At 38.5% G+C, this 14,131-nt stretch overlaps 2 protein-coding genes across 3 annotated transcripts in view; both read right to left on the reverse strand.

The window, feature by feature from the left end:
- Positions 1 to 14,131, reverse strand: part of LOC117167351 (probable multidrug resistance-associated protein lethal(2)03659) — a 199,681-nt gene that overhangs the window by 169,289 nt on the left and 16,261 nt on the right. The window lies entirely within an intron of this gene.
- LOC117179026 lies at positions 2,345 to 2,938 on the reverse strand. Its single transcript, XM_033370652.1, has one exon. The coding sequence runs from the start codon at positions 2,936 to 2,938 to the stop codon at positions 2,345 to 2,347; it is 594 nt and encodes a 197-aa protein (XP_033226543.1).

The following is a 14,131-nucleotide window of genomic DNA, read 5'->3' on the forward strand; positions in this document are numbered from 1 at the left end:
GAATGCTGCATCTTTGCAGACACATCTATCGATGAGCAGGTTCTCCCGACATCCGGCTACGCCTTTCTTTGAGCCTCGATGTTCATACATTTCTTGCCACACTGGTTCAATTGCCCGAACAATCCTATAGCTGTGAATATCTTATAAAGCGTGTTCAGACAAGTTATTGGCCTGTAGTTCTTCGGGTCAGCTAAGTTGCCTATTTTCGGCAGGAGTATTGTGCGCCCTTCCACCAACCACTCTGGAATCGGCTCTTCCTACTTCAAATATGAGGTGAAAATACGGGCCAAATGCTGATGGGTTGAAGAAAACTTCTTCCACCAGAATGTTTTGATACAATCTGGTCCCGGTGCGGAATAATTCTTCATCCCTCTTAATACTCTTTTCACCTCCTCGGTAGTGATGGGTGGGCATTCTTTATCAAGTGTTATGAGGGCAACACATAACTCCTTGAAGCTATTTATATTTTCGGAGTCTTCGTCCAGTCTATGCTGAACTTCGTAGGCTTCTCTCCAAAATACTTCGACCTCCTCTGGTTTGGGTGGGTGTTCGACAGTAACTGGAGGGTCTCGGAAGAGTCGAGATGGGTCAGAGAGAAACTGTTGATTTTCTCTGACCCATCTCTCCCTCCGCTCTAGACTTCTCTTAGCGTCAGATAGTATCCGTAATCTCTCAACAATATGCTGCCTGATGGTCAGCAGCTTTGACTTGTTAAGTGTGTGATAACGGGTCCGGAGTTCGCGCGCGAACTTTCGAACCTTGGCAGTGAAATTCCTGCCAGATGTGATGTAGTCAATCACACATTGAATGCGGGACGCGTACTGTCTTGCCCCGCCTATCTTTATGGCAAGATGATGCATTCGTTTTTTGGTCTTATGATCAGCCGTTGGTTTTGTTTTACGGTTCGCATCAGCCAAAGCTCTCGCTGCATTATACACACAATAATTGATAGCCCAGAAGTCGGATTCACTTGAAAAATGTCCACGAAGCTCGTCATCCATTTCAGCCAGATCTTTAGGCTTGAGAGAAACCTTGGTGTTGATGTTTCTCCGGGTTGTAAAGCATCGCTCTTCATCTATTGGATGCCTGCCCGCGGTTGGTCTTAGTGTCGCCGCTCTTTCTTTGTTGCCGGCTTGTTCTAGCTGTAGTAGAGTAGGCCTTCCGCTTACATAGCCCCTTTTACGGAGTAGTTCAGCATGGTTTCGCAGACGTTGCTGCGAAAAGTGCGATAGCTCCGGGTGTTTCTCGCATTACAGAGCATGCAGCCGTGTCATGTAACCCCGTTCACGGACCACACTCGCATCGTAGCAGTCTAGCAAGTCGTGATTCAGTTGCCCTATCCACCTAAAGGTCACGAGATCCCGCCCATCCATCGCATTGAATCCATTTTCATTGGCTCCCCCAGCTCTAGATTGGTCGGCATTGTTGGCCGACAGAGTTGGCCGACAGAGCCAGAAAGGGGTTCGTCCATCCTTGTAGAGCCCCGCATGCAAGGATAAGACTGCTTACTCTGAGAGGTCGCCCGGTATCCCAGAGTCACCGTTCTAGACACCTCACCCAGGTGCCATTCAGCTTTCGGCACGGTTTTCACACCTCCGCTTGGGGGTTAATTCCTTCGGGACCACCCCTGGACAATTGTCCGCGACTGCCTATTTATTTTTGTAACCATATTCAGCAGAAACCCTTGGTACAGGGACCCTCTATCCGCAACCCGAGGACGCGAAGGTCTGATAGAGAAGGTGAAAAAAAGGAGCATCTTCCAAGAACAGACATGTCAGGATATTGTCGGAGATTTCAAAAGATTCTGTGTGGAATTTTATAGAAATATTTTCAATGTGAGACGTACATTTTAATCGAGTCTTCATAAATTCTAACAACCACCGTCATTTTGGTTGGATTCGTAATAAGAGTATATAAATTGATACGCAAAATAAACCTAATCTATGTTTTAAGCGATATTATAGTTCACATGTTTTATGCAGGCCTCTTCTTGTTATCAATTTAAACGAGCGGCGGCTTAACTCTGTCTATCTAATCTTCATGGCTAGTACTGCGCCAGTACTGGTTGCCAGTACTTCTCAACAGCACTGGTGCCGTACTGAAAGCCAGTACCGAACATAGTTATTATCCCAAGGTCCTTCCAGCACTGCGCCAGTACTGGCAGTCAGTATTGTGCCAACGCTTCCAGTCCTGGCGCAGAATTGCGCCAGTAGCTAATTTCCCAATGGGCACACGATTAGAACAAGCTGTGATACACTCAAAACAGTACTTTCTAAATTTGAAGCAGTCAAATGTCACTGATTTTCAGTGAGATTTCACTGATTGAAATAGCTGACCTTTGTGTTTAGTGATCTTTGTCACTAAACAACGTTCGACAAATACCGCAACCAGAAGTGAAGCGAATATAAACAGCTATGAAGGCTTCTGCTGTGTAATCGGAAACCAACTCGAAGTGAACTGAGCTTGAGGCACAACAGACAAAAATACAAGTCCAGGCCTTGTGGGAATGGTGACCTCGTCCTTTGGAGGTGCGAACATTGATGGGGCCAACATAGCCCACCCCAGTATTCATGAATGCTCGTTGAGGTGGAGTAATGCGGATGAAAGAGAGGTGACCCATCAGCTGTTGCTGAGTATTAACTCTGTTACTGGCGCAGGGAATGCACCGATGAATCAATAATCGTACCAAACTTCGACCTCGTAGAATCAAATAAGGTAGTCGTAAGGTACTAAGGGCAAGTTGGACACCTCCATGAAGACAGCGAAGATGACAGTCGCGGATGATAAGAATTGTGAGAATAGGCTTAGGAGTTAGAATCAGTGGATACTTCTCATCATAAGTTAGAAGAGAGTGCTTTAAGCGACCTCCGACATGAAGAAGTTGACCATCAAATAACGGAGTCGACTTTATTATAGTGCTACTCTGAGAAATCTGCATTTTATTTTTTAAAGCGGTGATTTCATTCAGAAAATAGCGACTTCGTTCTTGCTGAATCCAGAATAAAAGAACTGCTCGAAGATCGGATACAACTAAAGTCCGAGAAATGATAATAGAACGACGTTTCAAAACGTCTCGAAAACGAAGAGACCAAGCAGTGACTCTTCTTGTCTTTTACGCCACAAGGGGCCATTCCACCAGAGTGAAAACTGCAAAATTTCGCAAGCTGACAACCCGCAAGAAGCACAGTCTGCTGGATTATCAGCACCCGGAACATGATGCCAAATTTCTGAAGGAACGGTTGTTTGAATTTCCGAGACCTGATTCGCGACGTATGTTATCCATCTTGTAGGAACAGCTGAAATCCAATGAAGTGTATTCATAGAATCAGACGATAATTGTAGAGCAGCATCAAAATGCAGGTGAGTTTGAAGATGAGCAACGAGACGAGCTAACAAAACTGAGGCACATTGCTCAAGACGAGGAAGCGGAACAGTTTGAACAGGAGCAATCTTTGTCTTTGAAGAAATGAGTCCAATAAAACAATTTCCGTTAGGTGAAATTGTCTTTCAATAAATGGCAGCACCGTATGCTTTTTGAGAAGCGTTAGCAAAGCCATGAAGCTGGAAAGAGCACATCGACAAACGAAATCCTATCCACCGAGGTATCCTGACTATAGAAAGACGAGGAAGATCTTCATCATATTTTATCCAGCGATAACGAGCTCCTTCAAGCAAAGGATCATCCCAGGTTAAATTAAGCTTCCAGAGTTCCTGGATAAAGATCTTTGCGACGATCATAACAGGGGCCGACCATCCTAGAGAATCAAATAATTGGGCTAACTGGCTGACGACAAGGCGCTTTGTAATGACATATTTAATAGGCCTAGTAGCAACCTGGAAAATAAAACAATCGGTACTGGGTTTCCAAGTTTACCCAAGCATCGAAACCGATGTTTCTGACTGCCATGATACGAGTATATCTGGAGATAACGCGTGCAAATCTTCCGGAATGTGCTGCATTAAATCATGACTGTTTGAATTCTACTTTTTGAGCGACAAGCCGCCCGCCGTAAAGAGACCACGTAGTTGGTTGTGTAATTCAATAGAAACTTCCAAATTAACCGCTCCTGATAAGATATCATCGACATAGATATCGTTTTTTATCAATTCAGCAGTCAAGGGTCGATTCCCTTCATCAAGACCAAGCTGCTGAACAGTGCGAAGAGCTAGAAATGGGACACAAGTCAGACTATATGTGAGAGTACTGAGTCGAAATACTTGCACGGGCTCATTTTGACTTTCACGCCACAGAATAAGTTGGAGATCCTGATCACCTTGGTGGACGATAATTTATCGATACATTTTTTCGACATCTGCAGAAAAGACAATGAAGTTAAAACGCCACTGCAGCAAGACATCTGAAATATTTAATTGTAATTTTGGCCCTGCATAAAGACACTCGTTCAATGAAATTCCTTGACTTGATCGTCGAGAACCATTAAAAACTACTCGCAGTTTCTTGGTTGAACTAAATTCACGCCAAACTGCACGATGCGGAAGAAAAAATGACCGCGATATACTCCTTGGATCTGCAGGGATTTTGATGAATTTCATATGCTGAAGTTGATGGTATTCATCCATAAATTTGGCATCCTCTTCTTAGAGATGAACATCTCGTTTGAACAGCTGTTCCATATCAAGTAACATGCGAAGAGCTGCAGAATAGGAATCTCCTAACGATATGACGTCACTCTTGATTGACAGGTGCACGACGTATCTCCCATCTTTAGTCCTAGAGTGAGTCTTTTGGACAAGTTTTTCACACTCTTCTTCCCCAGCTGTCCGGAAAGGTTTAGGAGGCACGACTTCTGAATCCTCCTATAATTTTTGAAGGTCAAAAAAAAGTTCTTCACTCTTGGGACAATGGAACATATTCACTGTAGATGAATCCATCCGTGAAGTATTGCCTATAGGTCCACAGAGAATCCACCCTAATACGGAATTTTGAGCTACAGGAGTGCCCGGGGGACCCTTTCGAAAGCTTTGTTTAATTAATATTGCATAGACATCTACTCCTAAAATTAAATCAATCGGAACACTTCCACTGAAGTTCGGATCTGCTCATTGTAGACCAGTGAGGTGAAGCCATTCATCAAGACTAATTTCATGCTCTGGACGTTTAGAAATCAACTTTGGAAGAACAAGAGCCCGGAGTTGAAGTTTAAAGCCCGAATCAAACCTTGGTGAGACAACGACGTGGACTGATCCACGAGACGTTCCCGACTTACTTTCGCCAACTCCTAGGAGAACAACATGACCTCTGGTACGAGGGAGTTGGAGACTTTGAGCAAGGGGCTCAGAGATTATGGACACATCTGAGCCTTGATCGATAAATGCTCTAACACACTTTGTATGACAAGATGATGTAGTCACATTGACCATTGCTGTTGTCAGAAGAACCAACGGTGATTTCTTCTGAAAAATCTGCATTACCGAAACCACATGAGTAGATTGTGCTTGATGAGGCGTTAATAAAGATGTAGTTGATATCATCGAAGAAGATTGTCCTGAACTTGAAGATAGGTCATCAAGTACCGTATATTGCTTCGCCTGACAAATCTGACATAAGTCATTTGAAGCACAATTCTGAAATAAATGAGACCCTAAACAATTGGTACACAATTTTCTTTGAAACATGAACTCTTTCTTTTGTGCTACATACTGACTTTGAAACTGCGGACATTACATTAAATAATGCGGTTCGCGGAAGAAAAAGCGCTTCCTTTTATGTGGCTTCTTCGTAAGCTGCTCTTTAGCTGCTTGTTCTTTCACTGACTGCTCTCCAATTGCGTTGGCGTTTGGCGGTTGTAGAAATCAGGACTTCGTGGACTTTCCAAACCTTTTTTTTTGAAACTGAGATTTGGAAGATTGTTGAGACGAAGACTGATTAGTTTGATTTGAGGTAGAATCTAAAACTTCCATGGTCTGAATCCTGGGTTGTAAAAATGTTTTCTATTGGTCAAACGTTGAAGGATTCGTGGCATTTACAAGAGAAGTTTCCCAATCACGACGAGACTGACGTTCTAATTTCTTTACAGTAATATATATTAGCAATAATGACCGTTTGTCCATTGGTTCTTCCAAGGCAGATAAAGCTTTGATGTTATCAACCGTTGCATTATAAATCTCCTTTAGAGCACTCGAAGACTCAGCTTTCATTGTTTGAATTGAAAAAAAACTCAGCCAAATGAGAGTTGATGAGAACTTTTTTATTCTCAAAGCGCTCCGAAAGTAGGTCACAGCAACGCTGATAATTGCCTTCAGTTATCGGAATTCGATGCAGAAGTTGAGCTGCTTGACCTATAAGACTGGATTTTAAGTGATGAAGCTTCTCCACTAATGAGACTCCAGGATTTGAATGAACCAAAGATGCAAACACATCTTTGAAATTTTCCCACTCCTTGTAATTCCCAGAAAATGTAGGCAATTCAATCTTTGACATTGATCGATACGATAATCCAGCAATTTGTGGAGCTGAATAATTCATGGACGTAGAAGCAAGGTCATTTGAGAGTTGTTCCAGTTCGTCTATAAAGGCTCCCTTCGCGACTAAATATGCTTCTTTAGGAGTTGCATAGAAATTGCTCGTAAAAAAAATGTTCGTGGCATTCTGATGGCGAACCTTTACGAACTCCCAATTTTAAGCCTGGAAACGCATCCAATTTTTCTCCAAGGAATCAAGTCTTAAGAACAAAGTTCCTTTAGTGATCTGTTTTAATTTTTGAGTATTTTCAGACATTGTGAACAGAAAACAGTCGGCACATGATAAAATAAGAGTCCGCGAATACAACCTTTAAAAAAGAAATTGAATTAAAACTGATTGTATCATGTAAAGCAATTCGCCAATAAAAGAATTATTATTCCCACATAAATTACACAGGCCGAAAAAATTTGACAAAAGTCAAGAGCCAGAAAGCAGACTAAACATTTCCAAAGGATTTTGATGCGCTGAAACCAAATCCGAACTCAAAATTGCTCCTGTACGTCAGGTTTTCAAGATATCCTAACCAAAATTTGCAAAAAACGCGTTTTTTAGCTGTTTTTGAGGTTATATAACTGTACAAGAAAAATGTCTACCATAAAGCTAATATAGAACTTGAAAGTACTAACCTTTCCCTTTCAAACCTACTTGGATTTACTAGGATATCTTTATTTTTCACCAAAATATTGTAATTTGAATTTTTTTATTTTAGGATTTCAACCCATTAACGCTAAGGTGTTCAGATTTATAAAACGCATTCTCTATTGCTGACGATACGATATTTTCTTTTCAAAATATTATCTCAGGGGTTTTCGAGGGTGCCCTTTCTGTTGCCAGTATCAGTCTTTTGTTACAACCTCTAGAAAATCCAATATGCCGGCCACAATTCAGGGCTTTAAAAAAGAACAAAGGATCCCGCACAAAATACCAACAAAAAAGTGTACAGTCGTTTGGAACCAAACTTTGCACATTGATAAAACAATAAAAAATTTGGAACCCGTATCTTTTTATTTCTACGAAAGCCGTTTCCTAGGGGTAGAAATCACCCCTAACAAGCAATGAAGTTCCATGTCACAAGTCGGTTAACCGACTTGTTTTTGACTCAGTTTTTTGTTATAACTCCTAAAAGAGCGAATATGGAAAACAGTTAGGGCTTTAAAAAAAACAAAATTTACTATTATGATTCATTTATTATTGTAAATTTACTTAGGATTTTCCAGCTTACTAAGGCAAGACTCAATATTTTCCAGCCACTTAAAGCTGGACTTAGTATTGTCCAGCAAAGCAAGAAGTACAAAGGCAAGATGTTTTATCGTCCAGCCAGTCAAGACAAGACTTTGAATCGTCCAGCCAGGCAAGACGAGACTTACGATTGCCCAGCCAGTTAAGACAAGACTTGGGATTGTCCAGCTAAGTTCGCGCTTCATGTCAAACAATCGTTGAAGAGACTTTCGTTTATTACTAGTAGGGTCATTATCATTTCTTTGCTAAGATCAGCAATAGTTGGCCATCATTCTTACATTGCATCGACCTTGATAATGTTGCTCTTTTTGGTGAAAGTCTTGATGAAAGCGTTCGCCCATTTCATCACTGAATGCTCCAACATTTTCTGGGAAATAATCCAAATGAGATTTGAGAAAATGTAATTTCACACTCATCAAACAACCTTATCTTTTAGAATTCTTGAACATACTAGATACAATAGTTCTAAACTTTGGATCTCGATTATTCCCTAAAAATTTCTGTACAACATCTTTGAAACTCAACCATGCATCCTTTTTAATAGATGCCATGGTTTTGATAAAGTCATCATCTTTGATAAGTTTTCTTATAACAGGCCCAACAAAAATACCTTCCTTAACTTTAGCATCACTTAAATTCGGAAATGTAGATCTGATATAATTAAAACATTCTCCTTCGGTGTTTAGGGCTTTCACAAATTGCTTCATTAACCCTAGTTTTATATGGAGTGGTGGCAATAATACTTTCTTTCTGTCAAAAAGACTTTCATAAACAACATTATACTGACCAACTGTACACTCTAATCTGTCAGGCCATTTCTCCGTTATCCAATGTTCATCCCTTGCACGACTGTCCCAAAGACAAAGAAAACAAAGGTATTTAATGTTTCCATAAGATTCTTTCAGTGTAGTTGAGTGCCCTACTGGAATTGCAGTGTACTTATTTCCATTATGTAATAGTACTGCTATCAGGCTTTCTGTAGACGAATCTATGAAAAGACGCCAATCCTCTGGCGTATATAAGTTCATTTTATATAAATTAATGAGTCCTTCGATATCATTACAATACACAATCCCACTGTCCATTGAAAAGTACTTGAAAAAACTTTTCTTCTCTATTTCTGTAAACAGTTACTCTAGTGCCAGGTAACAATAATTTCCTGTCTTTGAGTCTTGAAGTGCAAAGCTCAGCTTTATTTTTTGAAAGATCAAGGTCACGTATAAAATCGTCTAGCCCGTATTGGTCAACAAATTTAGGACTTTTATCATCTGATTCTTCCCAAGAAGAATCTTCAGTTGCATTAGGATCGTCAGTATCCATTGATTCGTGAGTTGATCGGTCACTTTTGTTTTCATAGTGATTTCTAATACCAATCTTGGCTGGTGTAACAGTTTTTACATCAAGGTAAACGATCTTCTCCAAATACTTTTTAGAAAAACCTCCTGTTTTGCATAACCAAAATAAAAATCAGTATTATGATCGTTGGGCTCACGCCAAACAGGTGGTTGAATAACAGTCGGCGTCTTGGTACTTTCATCTATCCAATTTGACAAATTTAATCTACAAGCATGACAAGTTGAGGTTGGTACCCACAGTTTACCCAAATTTTTCATTGAAGTCTCATAACAGTTGAAGTATGACGTTTTATAGAATTATTAATTGATCGACGGTATTTCTCCGTTTCATACTTTCCACAAACGTGACAAAACGTACTAACTTTCTCAGCGTAAGGAGTTCTTGAACTCATTTTTTTTCTTATAATGAACAGTAATGTGGAAATTCTAAAACTCTATATACCAAAATCACGATCGACACGAAATGTAAACGCTAGACAGATTTCAAATACAAAAATAATTTTATTACCAACGCATCCAACCGTTAGCCCGCCACTCAAACGTGATCTCTAACACGGAAAGATTTGTAGCAAAAAATGAATTTCATCACATACGCATAACACATCATAAAAGCGTCGCCAGCTCAGTGAGCCAGCTAGGGATCGAAGACTGCAGCGCCGTAGAACGACGCGCACATACAGCGAATGTGAACATTAGGATGCACACAGAGTGCGCAGTAGCATCCTGCGCAGTCCTTCTTCTTTTGTTTTATCAATGTGCGAAATTTGGTTCCAAACGACTGCACGCTTTTTTGTTGGTATTTTGTGCGGGATCCTTTGTTCTTTTTTAAAGCCCTAAATTGTGGCCGCCATATTAGATCTTCTAGGCGTTGTAACAAAAAACTGACACCGGCAATAAAAAGGGCACCCTCGAAAACCCCTGAGATAATAGTTTGAAGAAAAAATATCGTACCGTTAGCAATAGAGAAGGCGTTGTATAAATCTGAACACCTCAACGTTAATGGGTTAAAACGCTAAAATAAAAAATTTCAAATTATACTATTTTGGTGAAAAATAAATATATCCTAATAAATCCAAGAAGGTTTCAAAGGGGAAGATTAGTACTTTTAAACTCCATATTAGCTTTTGTGGTAGACATTTTTTTTGTTCGGTTACATAACCTCAAAAACAGCTAAAAAAACGCGTTTTTTGCATTTTTAGGTTAGGATATCTTGAAAACCTAACATACAGGAGCAACTTTGAGCTCGGATTCGGATTCAGCGCATCAAAGTCCTTCGGAAATGTTCGGTCTGGTCTCTGGCTTTAAAATTTGTCAGCCTGTGTTGTCAACAAGTTCAAAAATTCCAAGCTCCTTGAATTAATGTTTAGAAGTCATTTCCAATCTTTAATTCTTGGAATTTCTTGCATCACATAGAGAGACGGTGCAATCACTATGAAATTAAATAAAGTATAAAAATCTTAGTGATATTCGTAAAACCAATTAAAATCACACTCCCGAAATAATCTTCACTTTCTCAATTCTAATCGATGACAATAAAAATTGAATGTTGTTGACTCACCACACGCTGAACTATAAACAGTATTCCGGGTGGTATTGACAAACCAATGCTTAGCGATCTTTCGAACCTGTGTCAAGATTACGAAATCCATGGACATTTTCATGTAAAGCTTTTCGATAAATTGAGAAAATCCTTCCGAAATAGAGAAAATGCATCCAATTTAATAGTTACTTAGTCACAGACAGTATAGGTCAAGTCAATCAGAACCACAGCACTTTAATTAATAAAATAACGTTGTAAAAGCGCGGTCTTTATTATAAATAGATTAAAATTTTGTATTTAAAATGGTATAAAATCAACAGAACTTGTTGCTTGGCGAACGCAGACGGACGAGGCGAGAAAAGAAAATTGGGAAACCGAGCAACAAGACTATGTGTAAGAGAAAGAGAGCACTAAAACGATAAGACCGGCTGAGACATAAAGTTACACATTACTCAATACGGAAATCAAATATAAGGACAAGTCCAAGAAATATAAATTTAACGAAGAACGCAAATAAAATAAAAATGAGAACACAAATATAAAAATTCATAAAAACAGTGAACTAATGTCCAATTCACAACACTCGCATATTACTTTGATTGCAAGATTAGACTGTCATGTATAAACTCGTTTAATAAGTACTACCTATACGAGTAAGAGTATATTTATTCCGTAGTTAATTCAGCAGACCTACAGCCCGAAAATAAAAAAATGTATTTCATTAAGGAATTCTTCTTGCTACTTGAGTAAAAGAATAACAACAAAGCTTAACTTGAAACTTTAGAGGTTATGCTTCACATGGTTTACTCTAGTGCTACTGAACTGATTAGTGAATAAGTCCGAAATCACTGGTTAATCAGTGAAATGTCTAACTACTATTTACATCAGTGATTTTTTCTCTGATTCATATTTAGAGAGTGGTTTAGTTTAAGCTTAGTCATTATTAACTCCTGTGCGTTATGGCTGAAACATAAGGAATAAGAAGATATACCCTTCTATATGTATATTTACAAAATAAAAATTTCTTCTCTACAGATGTACGTTAAAAAGGACAGTCTTCTGAGTATTCAAATAAAACTTCATTTGGATCGGTAAAGACTTGTGACAGCTAGCGAATTTTGTAAACCCCCCCCCCCCCTCACCCACTATGCGACGTAGCGGGGAACCTCTCTCATAATGTTTAAAAATAAAATAAAATTCATGGTAGTGTTTCTTTACCAAAAGGAAATAGTATACAGATATGAAACACAATTTTAAAATGGTAAATTATAATTTTTAGAAAAACAACCGTTTTAATAAGTGGTTAATACGTTATTTTGTGATATAGAAGAAAATTACATAATAAATTTTACAGTTAATTAATATTAATGGATATTTTTGAAGCAAGTCAGATCATCCATTTACGGGTCACGAATTTCGACGGACACAGAAGAAGCCAATACTGGGACTAAGAAAATCCAATTGGGTTTATCACAGTAAAATGGTACAATGTACTTACAATTCGAAAATACGTTAAAAGCAAGAATAGATTATTATAATTCTTAAGAATTTATTATCCTTTATTTTTTAATAAAATTCATATCAAAATGTTATCATTTTGCTTTAAAAAAATGTTAATTTCTTATATTTTAAATAACGTTTAAGCATTTTAATTTTCAAAAAGTTATTCATTTTTGTGAGAAAATAATTAATTTTTCAACCAAAGAAAAAAATTTTTGATAAAAAATAACTGAAATTGTTTGAGCACTTTTTCCAATTTATGTACACCAATCTCTCGCTTTCAGTCAAGAGTCGGCGGTTGTCTTGGACTGGTTTCGGGTGGATCGAAACGTGAATAGTAACGGCCGCCTGACTCTCGCTCTGCTCCCCTGAGAAATTATGAGAGCCAACAGTTCTAGGAAGGCTGAGAACAGGGTGACTGAACGCGAGAGTTTGGTGTATTAATTTTTATTAAGATGAATTCTCAATCAAAAATATAATAGTAGGCTTTTCAACCAAAAAGAATAAATTTTCATGCCAAAAAGACGAGTTTTCTTCAAAATAGTTATCTTTTTGAACCCAATCATTTAAATTTTTCACAGAAAAGTTAATTTACAATCAAATAGTTAAAGTTTCAAGAAAATTGATCAAATCAATCTTATTAATATTTATAATATTTATAATATTTAATATTAATTTACAATATTAAATTTTAATGCATACTTACAAATTTTAATTACGAATTTTAATTTATTACTATAAAATTATTTAACTAAGCAGTTGGGAAAATTTTAGGTTAGAATTGAACGTTGTAATAAAGTACATTAAACAACTTTTTTATGACAAATAATCAATTGAACTTTTTCAATTTCCACTTTTTCGTTAAACTTTTGTTTTTACACCATTAAGCCATTTCTCTTTCGGGGTAGGCGTGACTCACTCGATGGGGAAGGAAGTAATGTGAGGAAGCGACATAAAATTTTTAGATTGATCCAGAATTCTAGTGTTATTTATTTAAAGACCATGTTCGTTTCGCAACACTGCTCCGACTCAGCTTGCTGATGAATCTCTCTAGCAATCACCCCAAGTGAAGATCCTCACAAAGTCGTCATGTGAGGTTCCCCACTTGGGTCCATTAATATCCAAGGTCTTTTGTTTCAGGCGTCATTCACTCTACTGACGCTCTTTTTATCAATTATTCTTCGCCATACTTTTCTGTCCTGGCATACTTCTCTAGGTTCTTTTACGTCCATGCATTTTTTCATCCAGGATATTGTGTTTCTGTGGCTTCTTATGTCTCTTCTAAATAAGATCTCATTCACACATTCTAACCATTCTTTCCGCGGTCTGCATCTGAGCACGCTTCTGTTTACGAGGGTAGTTCTATAAGTCCTTAGAATGACCAACAGATGGCGCGCGAATCGCTCCAAATCACCTGTTTTCAGTCAGCACCACTCCCGACTAGATATATGGTGCAGTCACAGTCCACATCTTCTGAGTTTACGTGTTTTTATAACCAATTAAAAAAAAAAATTGTTCGTTAAGAAAAATGGAAAAAAACGAATTCAGAGCGGTAATCAAACATTTTCATTTAAAGGGTTTTACTCCATTACAGATAAAAAATGAATTGGACTCAGTTCACGGCACATCTGCCCCTGCCTTAGCAACGGTTTATAACTGGGTAAATGAATTTAAGCGTGGTCGTACATCAATAAGTGACGAACCACGTTCAGGAAGGCCCGTAGAAGCAAGTACTCCCGAAATCATCAATAAAATACACGATATGGTGTTGAAGGATAGAAGATTAAAAGTGCGTGAGTTAGCTGAGGCCACAAGGATATCTATAGGTGCAGTTGTTTCAATTCTACATGAAAAATTTGGCATGAAAAAGCTATCGGCAACATGGGTGCCGCGTTTGCTCTCAGCTGAGAATAAACGCAATCGAGTGGTCGCCTCTGAGGCTCTTTTGGCGCGCATAAGTCGGAATCATGAGGAATTTTTTCGTCGATTTGTGACTGTGGATGAAACATGGAT

This window comes from Belonocnema kinseyi, chromosome 1, assembly GCF_010883055.1.
Source record: "Belonocnema kinseyi isolate 2016_QV_RU_SX_M_011 chromosome 1, B_treatae_v1, whole genome shotgun sequence".
In the NCBI taxonomy this organism is placed as follows: domain Eukaryota; kingdom Metazoa; phylum Arthropoda; class Insecta; order Hymenoptera; family Cynipidae; genus Belonocnema; species Belonocnema kinseyi.

Coding starts and splice junctions, on each gene's coding strand:
- LOC117179026 (XM_033370652.1), bottom strand. CDS start 2,938: ATGCAGATTTCTCAGAGTAGCACTATAATAAAGTCGACTCCGTTATTT.